This window comes from Struthio camelus, chromosome 2, assembly GCF_040807025.1.
Source record: "Struthio camelus isolate bStrCam1 chromosome 2, bStrCam1.hap1, whole genome shotgun sequence".
In the NCBI taxonomy this organism is placed as follows: domain Eukaryota; kingdom Metazoa; phylum Chordata; class Aves; order Struthioniformes; family Struthionidae; genus Struthio; species Struthio camelus.
In genome coordinates, this window is record NC_090943.1 from 6,781,091 (window position 1) to 6,801,553 (window position 20,463).

Genomic DNA, 20,463 nt, shown 5'->3' on the forward strand with positions numbered 1-20,463 from the left:
CCCCTTCTGGGAACCCAGACCCCTTTTGGGGCTCAAAATCCCTTTTGATGACCCAGACCCCTTTTGAGGGCCAACCTCTGCTTATGGGATGTAAACCCATTTTGGGGGCTCAGACCCCTTTTGGGGACCAGTCTATGTTCATAGGATCCAGCCCCCTTTCGGGGACCCAACCCCCCTTTGGGAACCCAGACCCCTTTTGAGGACCCATCCCTTTGGGCATGGCATCCAAATCCCTTTTGGGGACCCAGACCTCTTTTGGGGACCCAAACTCCTTTTGGCAACCCACCCCCCTTTTGGGCACACAGACCCCTTTCAGGGATCCAGATCTCTTTTGGTGACCCAAGCCCCTTTTGGGGATCCAGACCTCTTTTGGGGACCTAATCCCCCTTTGGGGAACCCAGACCCCTTTTGATGACCCAAATCCCTTTTGGGCACCCAAACCCCTTTTGGTGACCTATCTCCCTTTTGGGGACCCAGACCCCCTTTTGGGGAACCCAGACCCCTTTTGGTGACCCAAAGTCCTTTTGGGGACCCAACCCCCTTTTGGGGACCCAGACCTCTTTTGGGCACCCAGACCTCTTTTGGGGACCCAACGCCCCCCTTTGGGAACCCATCTCCCTTTTGGAGAACCCAGACCCCTTTTGGGCATGCAAACCCCTTCTGGGGACCCAGACCCCTTTTGGGCACTCAGACCCCTTTTGGTGACCCAGACCTCTTTTGGGGACCCAACCCCCCCCCTTTCAGAATCCAGACCCCTTTTGGAGAACCCTGACCCCTTTTGGTGATCCCAGATCCCTTTTGGGGAACCCAGACCCCTTTTGGGCATGCAAACCCCTTCTGGGGACCTAGACCCCTTTTGAGGACCCAGACCTCTTTTGGGGACCCAACACCCCCCTTTGGGAACCCAGACCCCTTTTGGGCACGCAAACGCCTTCTGGGGACCCAGACCCCTTTTGGGAACCCAGACCCCTTTTGGAGAACCCTGACCCCTTATGGTGATCCAGATCCGGTTTGGGGAACCCAGACCCCTTTTGGGCATGCAAACCCCTTCTGGGGACCCATCCCCCTTTTGAGGACCCAGACCCCTTTTGGGGAACCCGGACCCCTTTTGGTGATCCAGATCCGGTTTGGGGAACCCAGACCCCTTTTGGGCACGCAAACCCCTTCTGGGGACCCATCCCCCTTTTGGGTACCCATCTCCCTTTTGGGGAACCCAGACCCCTTTTGGGCACGCAAACCCCTTCTGGGGACCCATCCCCCTTTTGAGGACCCAGACCCCTTTTGGTGACCCAAACCTCTTTTGGGGACCCAACACCCCCCCCTTTTGGGTACCTGGACCCCTTTTGGAGAACCCTGACCCCTTTTGGGCACGCAAACCCCTTCTGGGGCCCCATCTCCCTTTTGGGTACCTGGACCCCTTTTGAGGAACCTGGACCCCTTTTGGTGATCCAGATCCCTTTTGGGTACCCAGACCCCTTTTGGGGAACCCAGACCCCTTTTGGGCACACAAACCCCTTCTGGGTACCCAGACCCCTTTTGGGGAACCCAGACCCCTTTTGGGCACGCAAACCCCTTCTGGGGCCCCATCTCCCTTTTGGGGACCCAGACCCCCTTTTGGGGAACTCAGACCCCTTTGAAGCCCACCCCGTTGTGTGCCCCCCCCGCTCCTCCACTGGCGGCACCCAGCCCCGCCGCCGCCACCCCCGCGGGGCGACGATGTAGGGGGGCGGCGGCGGCGGGGGGGGGGGAGGCAGCAGCCCGTCGCCCGCGGCGGCTCCGCGCCCCCCGCCGGGGCGGTCGGCGCCCGGGCAGCGCCGCGGCGGCTGGAGGCTCCCGCCTGCCGGGCCGGCGTTGGGGTTGGGGTGGCGGGGAGGGGGGTGGTGGTGGAGGGACGGGGCGGGAAGGACGGGGAAGGAGCCGGGGGGGGGGGGGGCAGGAAGCCGGGCGGGCAGGCCGGGCCGCGCCGTCTCCTCGCCCTGTCACCGCCTGCGTCAGAGCCCCGGAGTTTTCCACTGACGAAAAAGGGCAGCGCAGCGCGGCGCGGCGCAGCCCCGGCAGCGGCAGCGGCAGCAGCGGGAGGCGCCGCGCCAGGCACCGCCGCCGCCGAGCCGCGCCGAGCCGCAGGTAGGGCTGCGGGTGCCCTGGGCTGGGGGGAGACGTGGAGGAGGGGGCGTCCTCGGGGATGCGGCTCCGTGCTCCGCCGTTGCGGGGTCGAGATCGGTGCCCGGAGCGGTGCCCCTCGGTCGGAGGTCCCCTACTCGGTGCCCCTCGGTCGGGGGCGCCCGCTCGATGCCCCGCGGTCGGGGGTCCCCGTCTCTGTTCCCCTCGGTCGGGGGTCCCCGTCTCTGTTCCCCTCGGTCGGGGGTCCCCTACTCGGTGCCTCTCGGTCGGGGGCGCCCGCTCGATGCCCCGCGGTCGGGGGTCCTCGGCTCGGTGCCTCTTGGTCGGGGGTCCCCTACTCGGTGCCCCTCGGTCGGGGGTCCCCTACTCGGTGCCCCTCGGTCGGGGGCGCCCGCTCGATGCCCCGTGGTCGGGGGTCCTTTGCTCGGTGCCCCTTGGTCGAGGGTCCCTATCTCGGTGCCCCTCCGTCGGGGGTCCCCGGCTCGATGCCCCTCGGTCGGGGGTGCTCGCCTCGGTGCCCCTCGGTCGGGGTGCCGGGCTCGGTTCCCTTCGGTCGAAGGTCCGCATCTCGGTGCCCCTCGGTCGAGGGTCTCTATGTCGGTGCCCCTCCGTCCGGGTGCCGGGCTCGGTTCCCCTCGGTCGAGGGTCCCCGTCTCGGTTCCCCTCGGTCGAGGGTCCGCGTCTCGGTTCCCCTCGGTCGAGGGTCTCTATGTCGGTGCCCCTCGGTCGGGTGTCCTCGGCTCGGTTCCCCTCGGTCGAGGGTCCCAGGCTCGGTGACCCTCCGTCGGGGGTCCCCGTCTCAATTCCCCTCGGTTGGGGGGGGGGTCCTCTGCTCGATGCCCCTCGGCCGGGGGCGCCCTCTCGGTTCCCCTCGGTGGGGGTCCGCGGCCCGGTGCCCCTCGGTCCGGCTCGGTGCCGGGCTCGGTGCCCGGCCGCGGGGGCCCGGACGGGAGCGCCGCGGCGGGGCCGGGGGCGGCGGGGCAGAAGCGGAGGACACGGACGGGAGGGCCCCGACGGGGGGCTCCAAACCCTGCCGCCGAGGGGGGCCCGCTGCCCCTGCCCGACGGCCGTGTCGGAGCGGCAAGGTGGAAACGCTGCGCTATATATATGTGTATACACACGCATATATATATGTATATATGTATGTATTTTTTTTTTTCCGAGTTGCACTCAATTTTCCCCTTGTCAGTTAAGTCAGGAGCCTGCTCCATCTTTAAGGCTGCGGTTCCAATTTTCTGATGTTGAAAGAACCGGCGGGGGGGGTGGGAGGGGGGGGAAGGAAAAGGGGGGGGGGAGGCGGCTTGACGGCTCTCTCTTCCCCAAATTTGCCCGGCTGGGGATGTTTTCCCGTCGCTACAGCAACACCTACCGGCGTGGCCCGGCGGCTCCGGCAGCCTCCCCGCGCCCGGCCCGCCGGCCCCGGCCTCCTTTGCTCCTCGAAATAACCAATTTGGGCTTTAGCTTGCACCTGAGAAAATATCTAGTAAAGTTTCCTCAATGTGTATTTTTTGCTTCCCCCTCCCTCCCCTCCCCGCAAGGATCTGTCACCTACGAGTTACATAATCTCGCTTTAGGAAGAGGCTGACACATGCCACAACCCTTCTCTAAAGCAGTCCCGGCTTACTAACGCGCCTAATTACAAAGCATCGGTGGGACGGGAGAGAAAACGCTCGGAGCCATTTGCAAACCTAAAAGTCAAGTCGTTTGTTACAGCAAATTATCAAGTCACCAGCAAGTGGAGGTTTTGTTGTTGTTTGTTGTTGTTGTTTTTCTGGTTTTCCACGAGAGTTTTTTTGCTAAGCGCTTTGCGGATGAGGCCCGTCAAGGTTCAGAGGTTTATTTTCGGGATAGCGCGTTTGTTCTCCGCTCGGCGAGGCTCTGCAGCTCCTGGCAAGCCTTTAATAATTTAGTGCAGGAAATGTGTGCGTCTATATAGAAGGCAAGGTAATGCACAGTGTGTACCTACAGGAGGACAAATATGGAAACCTGGCGTGAATTATTCATAAGGTGTAATCAAATAGAGGATTTTCCTAGACAAAGCGCACTTTGCTGTTTTCATATTTATTACAGTACAATCTGGGCTGAGTGTATTTGAACCTCATTTCGTTTGGGCCGTGTCAGATAACCTTTAATGCATTTGCTAATGTTTCTTATTTACCTTTCAAGTTGCCAGCAAGAAATAATGGCTTGACAGAAAATATCACAGCTGGGGGCTTGCTGAGCTTTTTTTTTATTATTATTTTTGGATTTTTCCCCGTGCTTTTGAAAATTATTCGGTCAAGTAAGCACTTCTTATATTCTTCCCGGGGAAGGTGTTTTGCTTTTTCAGTCTCTGGCATGAGAATAAACTCGTGGTACTACGAACTGATTCATGCTGCTATTCTGTGGCACCGAGTAGTTTGGGTTTTACTGTTGCATAGTAGGCAGAGTCTATTTTTAACCAGAGTAAGGTTATGAAACCTTAGACCCAGCTGAGTGAAAATAATCTGGTTGGAAGTGGAAAGCACGGCTCCCGCGCCTGGGAATACTTGCGGGGAGACGGACCAGCTCCCGCTCTCTCCCTCGGAGGGTCTCGCCGGGCTGAGCCGCCGCTTGGCGCTCGCCGAAAGCAGCCCGGGCGCTCGCCGAAATTGGGAAGCGTCAGAGCGGAGGCTGCGACAGCGGCACGAGGGAAACCGCTTAAGTAAATATGCAGAGAATTAAAATAGTTAAATGAATGAGCCATGAATCAGGGCTGATAGCAGGCTGATTATTAAGTAACCCAGAGGCGTTGCTGGAAGCACCGCCGTGGTTAGATGTCAAGTGTGTCAGAGAGCTAAAGGAAAAGCTCAGCTTCGCACCAGTTTTTAGTAATACTCACCCCAAGGTCATCTGAGCTGCCGAGAGCGGCGGCATGCGGACGAACACCCAGCGCCTCGCCGGGAAAGAGGGCAGAAATTCCCCCCCGGTGACTCCAGCGTGGCTCCCTGAGCGTATCCAGAGTCATACCTGACCGAAATACGTGGTGGGGTTTTTAAAACTAGTATGTACTCCGGCTAGACCTGCGCAGCCACTGCAGGTCTGGGGGAGGGAGCTGGATGCGATGTGACTCATGCCTCGGCAGAATGGTTCGCCCGCTTCCAGCGCCGGATCGTGATCCGTGCTGTGCCGGCGAGAGTCCGCCTCGACTTCCAGGGCTCGTTGCGCCGGTGAAGTCAGGAGATGGGCTCAAAAAGTGAAAAATAGATACCTCTAGTGCGTTGCACAGGAGAGGTTTCATCCTTAAGTTTTTGAGTTTTGTTTTTTTTTAAACCACATTGCTTTGCAGAGGAAAGTTGGCTTCAAACTATTCCTGCACAGATTTGGGATGCTTTGATGCTTTGGGATGCTCCACAGGCAGAAGACCACCAGTTGAAAGCATCCTTGCTCATAGAGGTCCTCCAGCAACCCTGGAGGAGCTGGAGTGGGGAAAACTGGGCTGCCAGCGAACACCGACGCTGCAAACGCTGGCCTGACTCGGAGAAGTTCATTTGCCTCACTTGCCTTGTTGCATCCCGCAAAGTGTGTAGAAAGCCCAAAAATAAAACTCAGAAACTTCTTATCCACATACTTGTGCACAAAACCATAATGTCTCTTTGTGCAGTTTGTTATAAATAGACCAACTGGACACTGATACGGGTTTTGGTTGCCTTCCTCTCTGCTTGGCTAAACAAATGCCAAACCTTCTTAAATCTAAATGACTCGAAATATTTACAGCTGATATGTCGTCCAAGAGTAGGATAGTTAAAACATTAATTCCTTGCATTCCAGTGTATTAGGGCTTTACCCTGCAACTTGCTGAGCGCCAGAAATAGGACTTAGCAGATTCAGTTCCCTTCCCCCCAGCTAGACAGCCACCCCCACCCACTCCCCCCACCTCAACTTTAATGCTCAAAAAAAAAAAAAAAAGGAGGGAGAGAGAGAAAAAGAAAGGAATGCACATCTGGGCTAAATATTTGTTAGAAAGTATTCCCAGGATAGTGGGAGTTCTGGTGCCAGAGAGGAATTCCTGCGGGTTTGATCCATTGCATTATGTACTTGTTCCAAAAGCTGTTTTCAGTAAAATAGATGAGTAAGAAGTCTTAGCCAAGAACAGAATGTCTTTTTTGGCAACTAAAAGGAAGATAGGATTATTTTATTTCAGGTTATGTAAAAAAAAAAAAAAAAAAAAAAGAGGAGGGGAGAGAGAGAGAGAGAGAGAAGGTGGTAAAATCCTCCTGCACTCCGTGGTGCTTGGAGAGATTTGCGACTGCAAGCACAGGAGATCTTTTTCCCTTGCATGCTGCTATGCACATTCTTGTGACTTCTATGTAAGTGTATGGCTATAAATGTGGATTTGAGGTCAAGACTTGTGGAATTACCGCAATTAAAATATCCTCACTGCGTCTGAATTGTCCTCTGGGGTTTTTTGGCTGAATGTCCAGCAGTTTCGGCGACATTGGTTTCAAGGCGCCGCTCGAGTCGCTGGCGTGAGTTCTGCTCCCAAAGGCTGGGGTCAGGAGGGGAAAGCGGTGGCTTTGCCTTGACAATGCTGTAGGATTTTTTGGGGGGGACGGGACATGGATGTATGTAGACAGTGATGGCTGCAGCCTCACTGTATCTATAGCTCATGAGACAGATCTGAAAATTTGACCTGGAAAATGTTCCAGCCTAAAATCAGGGAACTGGAAGAGTGGGAAGGCGTGATAGGAGAACATGAATGTGTTTTGGTTGGTGGGCAACAGGTTCTCCAGCAGCTTTCTCCCGTTAGTTGAGAATCATGTTTGCGTGATACTTACCTTGTGCTGACAAAACAACAGGTATTTTGAATACTACAGTATGCCAGAGTTTTTTATTTTCTGTATACTTGTCTTATTCTTATAGATGGGAGAGATGCGTGCACCTTCTTTCTTTCTTCTGTTCGACACGCCTAATCAAGGATGATCATTTTTTATGGGGGAAAAAAAAAACCTTGCACTATCCAAAACACAGCTTCCTTGGCTCTGGCTTTGTGTTTGTGTTAGTCTGGATGGTTTACTTGAGACAATACTTGGTTTTTCTGCTGCGTGGTTTGCAGGGAGGCGATGTCGCTCACGATAAGTGACGGATGCTATTGTGTTAGCAACTCGAGTCATGCAGACCAGTTAAACTATGTAAAAACGGGTGCCATCCTTTGTTCTGCTGTTCCCTTTGCCTTGGGTGTTTCTAACCCTAGTTTTTTTGGCTCGGCGTTGGAAAGGTCTTGATGCTCCTCAACGGTGGCAGCAGCCTTTCCCTCCTCCCAGCCAGATACGTCACTGGAGGCAGGACCTGGGGCCGCGCCGAGTAAGCAGGGAGACGGGTATCTGCACTTGGGGAGAGGCGATCCCTTGAGGGGAGGTTTCAGCCCTTGGATGGGCTACACTCGGGAGGTGGTTGTGGCCAGTGGCACCGCAGGTGGTCCGGGAGCAGAAATCACGAGGGTAGTAAGTCTTACGAAGCAGCCATTCGCATTGGCGTGGTGGGGGGAAGAGGGGGTCCTGCAGCGAGTGAGCTTGGCCAGTCCGACGTTATTTCCCTGGGACTTATCTTCATTTTAGCTGCGTGACCTTGACTACTCTACCAGCCTCCTGCATCTCCTGGAAAGCTTGGATGTAGTCAAAATTATACCCACGCCCATTCGTGTTTTGGTTTTTGCTACTTTTTGCAAATCCTTCTGCACAAGGGCGCTCGTCTTTGCTGTTCGCTGCCTGCTCTGCTTGCGCAGGGACTTCTCAGAGGGCTTCTTTCTCCCTCCAGTGGCTCTGAGGTGGCATCGGTGGCTGGTGACGGAGCTGCTGTTCTGGAGGCTGGGGCTTCGCAGGGAGCCGCCACCAGCCAGGAAGCCTGGAGGAGCAGAGAGGCATTGTTCTGCCACTTGCCCTTGCTTGCAAAGTTTTCGGCTGCTCCTTGTCTTCAGCTGTGGAAGTGGGAGAACCGGGCTGAGAGGTCTTCCAGCCTCTGCCGGGGCTTCTTCCAAGCACTTGCTGCCTGCAGGTAGACCGGTTTGGAGGGTTTCTGCGCTCCCGTTCATTCCTTAGAGCAAGTGGGTGCCTTACACCCCCCCCCCCCCAAAAAAAAAAAAAAAAAGAGATTTGAGGTTTCTTGTTTTGCCTTGCGTGGGCCAAGGCAGCAACGGGTTAATCCAGGTGTCAGGTAGGACACCCAGTGGCGGTGCTGATGGACACCAGCCAAATCCACCTTCTCCACCCATCTGTTTTGGATTAAGGCCAAAACACCAAGCCGTGGCCAAACCACCTGCAGCTGCAGGTCCGTGGAGAGGGACGAAGGGGGTCCGCGGGGGGCCTGTCCCGGCCCCGGGAGCGGAGCGCCGCCGCCCGGGCCCCCCTCGGCACATGCTCCAGTTAATGGTTAACTTTTTGGAACCGCAGGAACTGATTTCGTCCAGCAATTTTTAACCTTTGAGGGGCCCGCTGTCTCTCTGTTTGTAAACACGGTTAGTTAGCGCTTAGGCCGGGCTTTGGAGGCACCAAGCGCGCTTCTGTAGCGCCAGGTATTATTGTGCGGGCTGCTGAGATACTGCAAACGCCGTCGCTGGTGGGTTTTGACGTCCGGCGCGGGGCGACGTCAGGAGGGTGGGTGCTTTGGAGAGCTGCTCGCACGGGCAGGCGTGCAAAAGAGAGGGCGAGAAAGCGGGGGCGCTTCCGGTTGCGACGAGCGGATTTGGCCCCCTGGCAGAGCCGAGCGTGTTCGCAGTTTGCCTCGCGGCACTTCCAGCGGCTCGGCCCGAAGGGGTTTGCCGTACGTCTCCGAGGCGTCCCCGGCCGCAGCGCGGATTTCAGGGATGCCTCTGGTTTTTTGGGCGTTATTTCCTCTTTGCTTTACGTCGCGGCGCGGCCGGTAGCGTGCGTGCTGGCTTTGCTCCCGAGACACGTTTTGCCTTTGCTCGCCCTTGGCGGTGCTTGCGGGGCGCGGGGGGCCGCTGCTTGCCCGAGCGCCGGGCTGGCCGCAGGCTGCCGAAATCGCTCGCCGAGGAAGAGGAGCGGCGGAGGCGGTGACGCGCTGCCCGGCTGCGGCACAACCCGCCAGGGATTTCTGCAAGAAGCAGGAGCGGGGCTCTTGCCGAGCGCGTCCCACGTTGGGCGGCCTGTGGGCGCCCGGCGGCGTGCTCCGTCCGCCGTGTCGTGGGCAAAGCGCGTAGCTTTCCGGTCGATGTCAGGAGAAGAGGAACCTTTAGGGAAGCGAAGGTTAAAACACACGGCAAATTTGGAGGTTTTTTTTTTTTTTTTTTTTTTGGCTTGCTTGAGGTGAGCCACGCAAAAGCACGGAGGAGATTTAGAAATCGAGGCCAGTGCCCAACTACTTTGTTTTCAATTAGCTACGTTGTTTTGAATTGCTACTATGCTTGATACATAACCCAGCCTAAGCAGGAACAGCTTATTGAATGGGGGGGCTGGCTATGAAAGGCAGCAGGAGGAGAAGGGCCGTTCTTCGCAGCTGATATATTTGTATTTCAGTGCTGCATTTAATAAGTCTGTTTCCCCAGGGGGCTATAGCAAGTAAATCATGCCAACAGATTGTTCTCTGCAAACGGGCTTATTTTTGTAATTAGCAAGACGTTAAAGCTGTAACTGCATCGAAAGTGAGCTGGGTGAGAAGTTAACATAAAAGAATTAGTAAGCAAAACGTAATACTTACGGTTTGGTAACGTTTGCATTGATTGAATTTGCTTCCGGGCAGCTTGTTGTACGCAGCGGTTGGTTTTTCTGCGGGAAAAATGGGAAATTCGGCCGAGGTAGGCAGAGACCCTTCGTAAGGTCCGCTTATGCGGCGGTACCTGGTGGGAATTGCACCCGGGGCTGAGCCGTGCTGACTTGGTGCCTTGCCGGGGGCTGACACCATTGTGGCCCGTCACTGGGAGCTGTCATCATTTCCCTCGCTTTATTTTGCCTTTCTTTCTCCCTCGTTTTTCAGGTATATGAAAGATACGGCGCCACCATGAGCGGGGTATTGAAAAGGAAGTACGAAGAGCTGGGGGACGACAGCACCTACTGCTCCTCCTCCTCCTGCTCCCCGCTGTCCTCCTCCTCGGCTTCCTCTGGCTGGGAATCGGACGAGGAGAGCTCCCGCGGAGACATCAAGCCCGGCTCGGCCTTAACGCCCAATTTCACCCGTGAGTACCTCATATCACCACTGGCAACGAGCCTCCCAGGTGCCTGGGGTCGGGCAGGCCCCCAGCGTGTTTCTGTACCTCTTGGAGCACACCTTCATGAGTGGAAGTGTCCATGACACCTGCTTCGTGTCGTTAAGCCAAACGATTTAAGTTGTTTTTTTACATCAGCTTGCGTTTTCAGGGTGGTCTTCCTCAGCCGTTCTGCCCTTCCTCATAATATTTGTTATTGATTGTTAGCTTTTTTGCAGAAGTCCAAATTTCCAAAAATAGAAACCCTATAGGACCTGAGCCTGCTGAGCCAGACAGGTGCCTTGAAGCCAGTACTGTGGGTCCATCCCCAAATCCCTAAACTCATGGTCAAACTGTTAAAAAGACAACTATTAAGCAGACAGGGAAGGCCCATAATGTTAGTTTTAAAAAATGATTAACCAGTAGCTTCATTGCCATTTCAGAGCCCGTCTCTTCAGTGAGTTGGGTGCTCTGCCAGAGACCATGACACGTTTGACATTGCCTCCGCTGCTAGTGCAGATAAATGCAACTTTGTTTTCTCAGCAAAATCAGTTAGGAGAGCCTTTAGGAAAACACGTCGAAGACAAGATTGTAAAAATCCTTATCTGCCAGGCAAAGAATGAGAAGACAATAGGAGACCATCTTCAATGAGGAGAAATAGTCCAACCTAGTAAATTATACTGCACGCCCACTGTATATAGCAGTTAAGGTCCACTTAGCAGACATACACAAACATGCAGTGGTCTGAAAAGGCTTTAGAAGTCTTGTAATAATAAAGAATCTCATTCTTGCTTGTCTTCTTAGGTTTTGGGGCAAAACAATGAACTTTTTGTATTCCCTGGCTCAATTGGAGAAGGGTCAGGAATGGAAAGAACAGTTTTGGGGGGAGGTGAGGGAGAAGCGAATGCCAAAGTGTTACAGCTCCCTCGGTAAGTGATCGCGGTGGTTAACTCGCCTTTTGATAAAGAGCTAATGTTGTGGCAGATCGAACCGAGGCTGTGATGAAAATGTGAGGCACAGTGCAGAGATAGCATCGAAGCGAGCGCGGGGCCCAGTTTGAAACCTGGCGCCAGTTAGCAGAAGCTGCTGACACAGCTGGGTAAACGCTTTTTGCAGATGCAACTGAAATGCTATATTTTGGCGAGTGAGAGCGGCGAAACGTGGACGCACCTCGCTGCCCGGTCCCGCGCTTCCCCAGCCTGCGGGGCCGGCCGAGCCCAGCGAGCCGCCGGGGTTTTGGGTTCGATCTCTGCAGCGATGGCCCGTGGCTCCGGCTCCGCAATGAGTGTGGCTGGCTCCCGGCTCTGCCACCCCCAGGACCGCGCTGGGGCCTTACTGAGCTTTTCCGAATTTTTTTTTTCCATACCGTCCACGGTGGCAACTGAGACATCCGTGCGCCTCCTGTGAGGGATTAGCAGTGAATGGGACTGAAAACCCTCCAACGCTGAATTTGTGCTTAGCTTTTGTTGCTGCCATGCTCATATTGCAGAAAAAGCAGTTCTGTAACCCAATATTACTACGATTGGCATTCCTTTTTTTGCGGCCAGGTAGGTTCGTGGAGACTCACTGGCTCTGAGGTTGCCCCTGCCTATTAGTCCGCCTCCATCTGTTGCGTTCGCGCCAGCAAATGTGCAGAGCCAGGTATCCCTGGAGAGGCTCTGCTTTAAATGGGGTGTAGCGTGTTTCAGCAGCTTAAGATAAACCAGAGTCGTGTTTTGCCATGTTTACCCCGGGATCACCTGCATGGAGATTAACATCTTTGCAGCTGCTCTCAAATGAGCCTCTTGAGAATAAACTATAGATTCGTAGTTCCTCCCAGAGGATGGTGAAAGGAAGTACCAGAAAAACAGCCGTTTCGGCTATGTTGTGCTCGGTTACAAAAGCCCCAACTGCGTGCCGCCGCAGCGTCTGCGCTCGGGCATCCCGGGAGCGGACCTCGCCATCCCAAACGCGGGACAGGCAGGGTGCTCCGCTTTGAAGCAAGACGAGCCCGTAGGATGGTTTTTTGCTTGTTCGTTATGCGCTGCTGCACTTGAAGAATAAGCAAATGTGTGTTTCCTGGAGGAGATCATGCGGGAAGGAGAAGCAGCAGCCGTTTCTTAGGGTGAATCTGCTCAGCGATTCTGCAGCATCAGGACTTGGCTTAGCTCCTCTCCATCCATTTGCCCTCTTTGGGGAGTTAGATCCTACAGCACAAGGAGCCTTCAGCTAATCCTGTGACCTTTCCCTGCCACGTTGCTCTGGAGAGAGTAATTGCGAGTCCTGCCTTTGCGTAATACTTACAGCCCTCTGTTTCCGAGGGTGGCCCTACTGACTTCATGTGCTTTTTCCATTTTTAGCCACGTCTATCCTGAAGAAATCCAAGCGACTAAAGAAGAACAATGTGGAGTTTGACCGGGTCACTGTGTTTTACTTCCCGCGCTGCCAGGGGTTCACGAGCGTGCCTAGTCGCGGTGGCTGCACCCTGGGGATGGTGAGCAAGCACAGCGCCTCCAGGCAGTTCACTCTAGCAGAGTTCTCAAAGGAGCAGGAAAATGTCCGTCGGGAGAAACTCGAAGAGAAATTAAAAGAAGAGAAGTTGGAAGCGTTGAAATGGAAAGTGAGTAAGAGCGGGAGCGGGTGACTATTCGTAGTTAATAGTCGTTTTTTATTCGAGGCCTCTCTGGGAACTCAAGGCGGAAGTCCTTGACCTTGCTTTGATCTCCAAAAAACATAGGCTCCAACATGGGATTTTCAGCTCTATTCTCCACCCTTGGAAGGTGGCAAAAAAGATGCTGAATTCCATATGTTGGGTGTCTGCCAGGTCTTTAGGTGAGACCTTAAGGAGGGGCCTGTGCCCTCCGTGGCCTTTGGGTTCTCTGGGAAAAGTCAGGTTTGTCCTGGGGTCCGAGCCCCAGAGGTTGATCCTGGAGGCTGCCACCATTGGAGCAGCTCTTCCCTTTCTAGTTTCTCCCGACCCTGGGTGTTGGCAACCGCTGATTTGGTCCCTTTTCCACAATTTTCCCGGCTGTGCGGAGCTTGGTGGTCACAGCGGGTCCCTAACGCTCTGCCCATGCTTTGCTCCCAGCTGACCATGAACGGCACAAAGGAGTCAGAAGAGGCCAACCAGCTCACCATCGAAGACATCTCTGACGACGACATTGACGTGAGCAACGTGGACCTGGAAGACGGCTTCTTTCTCCAGCCCTACCCAGCCAAGAAGAGGCGGGCGCTGCTCAAAGCCATGGGGGTGAAGAAGATCGACAAGGAGGAGAAGCGGGAGCTGCACAACATCCGCCTGTCGCGGGAAGACTGCGGCTGCGACTGCCAGGAGTTTTGCGATCCGGAGACCTGCAGCTGCAGCTTGGCGGGCATCAAGTGTCAGGTAGGGCGCTTCGCCGCAGCTCCCAGGCAGCGTGCCATCACGCGTCCTGCCTGACGGAGAAGGAAAGGGGAGGGCACTGGATGGGGGACCCGAGCGAGAGCGAAACGTGAGACTGCACGCAGCAAGTGAGTGCACGGGCAGCAGTGCCAGAGGGAAAAGCCGAGGCTCCAGCTGGCTCATGGGTATTAAAAGCAGGCTGGTTTTGAGCAAGAAGGACAGAGCTAAGCCACCCTGTAAAACGCATTCATTCTAACCAGCGCTTAGAAGAAAGCCGGCAAGAAATGCTTCCGGAGACCTCATCCACGTTGCTGGAAACATCAGCCAAGCGTCAGCCCATAGCTAGTTGTAGAGACCACCAGCAAACCAAGCTGGTGGAGTAATTCCTATGTTTTCAGTTAGGGAATTTATTTATTTTTCCTCTGATGGCTACCTGCCCACCTGTGTTCGGGGAGGCATATTCCATATTTTGGGGGCCGCTTACACACTAGGTGCTGTGGTTAGAGGATGGGTTTGTGCGGGGAGGGTATGCACAGGCTGGTGCTCTGTACATGTGTCACAGCCCCCCTCTAGTGGCTGGTCATAATTCGCATGTGACGGTACCACAGCTGCCAGGTAGACAATTTGTTCTCCCACTCAGAAAAGGGTAAAAGCTCATGGTGTACATATATATTAAATACCATGATGCATATCTGTTAAACCTCATATTTGCCCTCTGTTCTCCACATATATTTCCTTTCTAAGGGTTAATACTTTCCATTTCTTTTTCCCTGTTAACTTTCTTTCAAGTGCACGGTCTTAAGTTGTTCAATTCATCGTTTTTTTATGACGATCCTCCAAAAGAGCAGAGTGCCTTCTTCTATTCTTCTTTTTTTTTTTTTCCTAATCTTCCTCTTAGCTATTATTTTGCGCTGCAAAGGTGGTTTCTCAGTCAGTGAGTAAAGGGCGGTTTCAGTTTTACTAAGCCGTGCTTTGCATGATTTCACGTCGTGTTTTCCTTGCTGCAGTAGCTCTTGCAGCGTCTAGGCAAAGAGAGGCCAGGGGTAGGGCACCATCAGGCATGCATTGGTCTAACCCTATGTTTGCTTGTTCCCACGACAGATGGATCACACGTCGTTCCCTTGCGGCTGCACCAAGGATGGCTGCGGAAACACTGAAGGGCGAATCGAGTTCAACCAGGCCCGCGTGCAGACCCACTTCATCCACACCATTATGAAGCTGGAGCTGGAGAAGAAGCAGCAGAGCAGCGAGAAAACGGCCGAAGGCGCCGAGTCTTCCTTCCGGGAGAGGCTCCATCAGTTCGGGTGTTCGGTAGGGAAAACAGTCTTCGAGGAGAGAGCGGTGCCCCTGACGCCGGCCTTCCAGTTCAACATGGACCTGGAGACCATCGGGGAGAACAGCTGCAGCAGCGACATGACGGACTCCTCCATCTCCTCCAACCCCAGCGAGGACCTGGAGGAGCCCTATGAGAACGGCCCCTCCGACAAGTCCCAGTCGGACGTCGACGACGACGGCCTGGCGAGGATCCTCCACTTCAACGACTCCGACGTCGAAGAAAACAGCAATAACTGCCAGGACAACTTGAGTTGCTTCCACCCTGCCGATTTCTTCAGCACCAGCATCGAAGAGCAGTGCGGCCCCGGCACGGAAAAGGCCAGCGCGGCGGGGACGGGCTCCGGGCATCTTTCCCACCTCTCCGAGTGCCTGGATGAGAACGCCAACCAGGACGCGAGCTGTTTTCTGGACGAGGCCGCCCACGCGCACTGCGATGGGCTTTCTTGCTGCGCTTCGTCCTCGGCAGAGCAGTGCTCCAAGAGCTACACGGATCTCAGCCTGTCCTCTGACTCCTTGGATTTCTTTCAGTCCTTCTCAGACTATAACTTGGGACCTCTGTATAACTCCTTAAAGGAATACGAAAACCTCGATAACTTCTCAGCGTTACAGTTTCAGTTGCCTAATTTCCCTGGCTTCCCGCAAGCTGGAGATCAGGGCTCCTGCTTCTTGGAGTCTCTCATCGGCTTGTCTGAATCTGTCCCAGAAACCCCGGCCCCTTTCACAGACAATCAGCTTTTGGAAGATGCCATTAAGTCATCGCTAATGGAAACGGTGAAAGTTTAAAAAGTGCACGTCTGGGGGGAGGGAGGGCAGGAAAGAAAGACAGCTTTGGAGCCCTGAAACTAAAACTGAAGAACAGTTGAACGGACACACTTTCACCAAGAGGACAATGTGCTACGAAGAAAGAACTTTCTAAGCAAACAAACTATTTTTGGTCTTTATAGAACATGGACGTTTTGACATACTGCAGCTACAATCAGTTCTCTTGCTGTTTGTGCAAAATTTATAAACTTTCATGGTGGGGTGGGGGTCAGGGGAGGGAAAAAGCCTTTCCAGTATGAATTTCCTTGTGTTTTGTATGAAAAGACCTGTTGAGAAATACTCCTTGTTAACATTGCCAGTCGTACACACAGCCCCTTCGAGAAACTTTTCAGTGTTGCAGAAACTTTTTAAGACAACTTTTGGAGTTGTATTTATTGTGAAAAATTGTGATTTGCATAAGAGTTAACCCAACGTGCTCTTATGTTTAAATCAGACAAGGTTTACAGAAGAGATCCGTACACTATATGCATAATCATTCTTCCTCTATTTATTGCAAATTCCAGAATTTTAAATAGCCACCGAAGCTTGAACTAGCATGAAACCTTATTTAAATTGGTAATACCTCAGATGTATTATGTGTACAATCATATTTTTTGCATAATATATCTGTATTTATTTATTTTTTACCTGTAGGACATGAATAGCACTGTGGTTTATCGATGACCTGGAAGGGCAATAAGGTCTTTAGCAGCACACATCCTAAAGACGACACTGTTTTTCGAGTCTGAAAGGTGTTGACTTTATCTGACGCCTGTCTGGTCTTCACTTAACATTTCTGAAAGAGCCTAACACGAGTGGGTGGGAGGGGAGGGAGAGGGGAAACGTTCATAACAGCATCCTTTGGTAATTAACAGTCCTTTAATAGACGTGGTAACACGAAGGTGTGTGATATCCCTAATTCTGCTATGGAAAGCAAAAGAGCAAAAACCTAAACTATTCAAGGAATACTATGAACTAGCTATATTTAAACTAAACGAAAAAAAAAAAAAGGAAACCCTCTTCATAAATTATTTTATAGCTTATTTAATTTCCTAAGGATTTGGCCATGAGATCTTTAACGGTCAGTTATGGTGCCTGAATCTGCAGAGGAACCGTGAGCAGCAGGAGGTGAAAGGACCTTCTCAGCCCGCAGGACTCCGGGAGAGCCAAGCGAGCGGCAGCGGCGCTGCGCTCTCGCTCTGGATCAAAGTCCTCCGTAGTACTCCGAAACATTCGCGATATAACAGCTCTCAGACCTAGCGGGCCAGACTGTTTATAATTGTTTTGTAGGTAAATCGAGTAGGAAAGATGGAAATGAAGGTTACGGGGTTATTTGTTATTCCAGTACGGTTTTAGAGGGAAGGAAAAAATAACACCTAAAAAGAAAGCTGAACACTTTGAAGGCTTTATTTTAAAAACAAAAAAACAAAAAAGAAATCACAGTGTTTAAGAAAGGTATTAGAGGCCTTCTTGGGCTCGTAGTATTTAAATCAGTCCAAGAACGTGACACTGTTTGGCCGTTACATCTAATCGGACATAAAATCTGCATGTCCGTGATACACTAAGTGCCTACACCAGCAGTACGGACGCGTTGGTCCGGTTGGTATATCCGGATACCGCGCCAGCAACCTGCCAGCTTTCTGTTCGGTTTTCCAAGGTGAAATAGTTTGTGCTGCATGAGCCGAGCGGCAGCCGGGGAGGGCCGAGGGACACGCGTTGCCCTCGAAAGCCCCGTGTCCCCCCCCCGCCCCGCAGCGAGACGCCCGGCACGCGGCGCCCGAAACGCCCGACCCGGGGCTGGGCGAGAAGGGACAGGAGCGTGGGGTTTGACGATCTTTGGCCGAACTCTTTATATGCCAGAGGGCAGAGACTGCGCTGTTGGGTACCGGCTAGTCGGCAGCTGATCCCTGCAGACTGGTTGGCGCGGAGACGCCCTTCGCCACCCTGCCAGCGATTTAGGAAATTTTGGCGTACGAATCTAGCAAAGACTGTTTTTTTCTTTTTCTTTTTCTTTTTTTAATTATTATTATTATTTAATTGTGCATCTTCTCTTGCGTTGAGCCGGTCCACTTTTTAAGGCGGATACGTATAGAAACGAAGCGGGGCTGCCGCGGTGGTGCCGGCGAGCGCCGACCCTCCCGGGAGCCAGCCCCTCGCTCGCCATCGCCCCGGGGGACCGACCCCGCGCGGCGGGAGGGCAGCTGTAGGAATACTACTGGCAGATGGAGGATTTCCTGGATAAATATATATATATACACACTAATATATATATATAATTTTTTTTTTTTCTCGAGACAGAAAATTCCCTTTGGTTATCTTCTAGGTGGTAGTTTCTATCCTTCAGACTGCATCAAAAATACTGACAGTTAAAAGTCTGGTACCATTCTGTATTTATTGGCACTAATATATTTTATAACATTCCTAGGTTTCTCTGCATATATATATTTATATATATAAAATATATACATATATTTTATATATATATACACACACACACACACTTTTTTTTAATGAATGATGGGGATAGACTCCTGCCTTTGTGGATTTTTTTTTTCTATAATTTATTCATTTTATTTGTGTTGGTGCCAAAAAAAAAGATTTTTTTTCTTTTTTTTTCCAAGGCACTGAATTGTAAATATATTTTTTTTTCTTCTCAGTATCTGTGTAAAAAGTTGCCTGTTAAACAGTTTAAAAACTGGGTATTTATTGACACAATCTGTAATTATCTAATGTATTGATTGAAACGCTTTGGTTTCAACATAGCTTTATTTTAGCTTTCTTTGTGTATATATTGTGATTATGTTGCTTAAAGGTACAAGTTAAAAAAAAATGCTTTATTTTTACCTTATCCATTTTCATTTGTTTAAAGAAAGCATATTTGTCTACAGCTGCTGTCTCTCATTTCATCAAAGCAATATGAAGAAATTTCCATTACACTTTCAATAAAAGAATTTTGTTTGGATACGGGACTGCCTTCGCCTCCTTCCTGGCTATTTCAGCACAGACGTTTGCTAATAGTTATTTCTCACTCTAGCTCAAAAATTTGCTGGATCATTGGCGTGGAAGCTATAATAGGTGCTGTAGGTGTTTTGAGCGAGTCCAGCTCAGGGAAGCCAGTGCTGGGCTCTGCGAGGCTGGCAGAGCGGGTGGGTGCCTTGGTGGCAGATGTGTCCCCCCTCAAGGGCCAAACTTGCATTGGTGCCTGGCAGCAGGAGCCCACCACGGTCAGTGACCCTCTGTGCTCATCCCCTCACTGACATCGACCCCCCAAGAAAGCACAGGGAAAGCCATAGGGTCCAAAAGCCCTCGGAAGTGGCATAGAAGAAGATCTTGGAGATGCCCACCAGGCATTCTGGTGTCCTCCAGGGAAGCATCTCCTAGTCGAGGGCTTACCACCACCTCGGTGAGCCCTAGCACCAGGTTGGGAGAGCGGAGGTGGAGGGCACATGGCCTTGGCCCCGTAGTAGCCCAGGGAGGGGACGCTGCACCCGCTCAGCCTGTGCAGGGCTATGGGGCGATCTGGCCCAGGAGATGGTGGCAGTAGCTTCGCGCTGCGAGGGCACGTCCTCTGAGCTGCCGCTCTGCCTGAGCCTTGCCTCCAAAAATATAAGTGCTCGGCAAAGTGTAGGGAGAGCACCTTGGCAAGGAAACAAGTTGCTGCAGCTGTATCGAAGCCCAGCAAAGTCCTGACCCAGGGGGCTGGGTTGTCTGTCCGCATTCTTCATCGCTGGCCAAAAGGTCACCAAGACCCAGCAGGAGCTGGCAAGACCCTGAAGACATTTCCTGTGCCTACAAAGCCTAGCTGGAGCCTTCTTGAAGTCCTAAGAAAAAATAGTTTAATTGCCTGTGGAAGCCAGCACCATGAAGCGGTTTTGAATGGATTTATGTGTCCCCTTGGCCTGGAGAAATATCAAAGAGGAGCCTTCAGCCTGTCCTGGTTCTGGCTTCACCTAACGAGGGAGATTTTGGGATCTCCTTCTTCCGTATTTCATGCAGACAAGAGGGCAGCTTCTTGAAAGCAGTCCAGTTGCTGTAATTAATTCTGGGTGGCCAGGCCCAGAGAACAAGCGTTCCCGCTAACAAAGCTTTTTATGTATTAACTTCCTGGCACCTTCTGACAACTCGCAGAAATGGGGCATTCAGGTCCCCCGCGGATTGATGACACGAAGCAACCCCAGGGCGGCCCATTGACGGCAGTGGGAAGGCAAGGATGCTCGTCCCCTTGCATGCTTGTCCGGAGGAGGATGCACAACGGGACTCCACCTTGCAAACCCACCACCTGTGGCACGTGTAAAATCAGCCCGTTGCCTCTGCATGTCTGCAGAAGCGCAGGGCGTGGGGTGAAATTTTGGATTGGTTGCACCCCCAGTTTGTAAGCCGGTGGTGGGTTAGCCGTGCTGGAGTTGCAGCATCCACGAGGCCGGGGCAGAGGGCGGCAGGAGGCGCCGGCCGCCGAGTTTGACAGTTGTGCTCTGCGACGCGTGACCGCCCGAGGGAAAAAGAGCGCTGCAGAAAAAAGTGAGTGAATGCTAATCAGAGAAGTTCACACAGACCGCAAGCTATTTTTCAGAAATACCAGTCTTTCACAGGTTTGACAGTGGTGTTTAAACACCTCAAAACCAAGTCCAGGTGGGAACGAAAGAAAAGGTCTGTTGCAGAGGTGTTTTCCACTACCATCAAAGTGATG

At 52.8% G+C, this 20,463-nt stretch overlaps 1 protein-coding gene across 2 annotated transcripts; it reads left to right on the plus strand.

Moving 5' to 3' along the window:
- Positions 1-1,924: 1,924 nt before the first annotated feature.
- On the plus strand, positions 1,925-16,794 carry CSRNP1 (cysteine and serine rich nuclear protein 1). Of its 2 annotated transcripts, none has more exons than XM_068934171.1 (5): positions 1,925-2,124; positions 10,072-10,270; positions 12,619-12,878; positions 13,347-13,643; positions 14,742-16,794. In XM_068934171.1, exons 2-5 carry the CDS (start codon positions 10,096-10,098, stop codon positions 15,756-15,758), a joined length of 1,749 nt encoding a protein of 582 aa, XP_068790272.1. In that variant the 5' UTR covers positions 1,925-2,124; positions 10,072-10,095; the 3' UTR covers positions 15,759-16,794. The 2 variants fall into 2 exon arrangements, with proteins under 2 accessions (XP_068790272.1, XP_068790271.1); XM_068934170.1 differs by lacking the exon at positions 1,925-2,124 and adding an exon at positions 6,354-6,449.
- The last annotated feature ends 3,669 nt before the right edge of the window (positions 16,795-20,463 follow it).

What these genes read in the sequence shown, in the direction of transcription:
- CSRNP1 (XM_068934171.1), top strand. Translation starts at nt 10,096, where the DNA reads ATGAGCGGGGTATTGAAAAGGAAGTACGAAGAGCTGGGGGACGACAGC. An exon ending in CTTAACGCCCAATTTCACCC is followed by an intron (nt 10,271 to 12,618) that starts GTGAGTACCTCA and finishes TTCCATTTTTAG; the next exon opens with CCACGTCTATCCTGAAGAAA. An exon ending in TGGAAGCGTTGAAATGGAAA is followed by an intron (nt 12,879 to 13,346) that starts GTGAGTAAGAGC and finishes CTTTGCTCCCAG; the next exon opens with CTGACCATGAACGGCACAAA.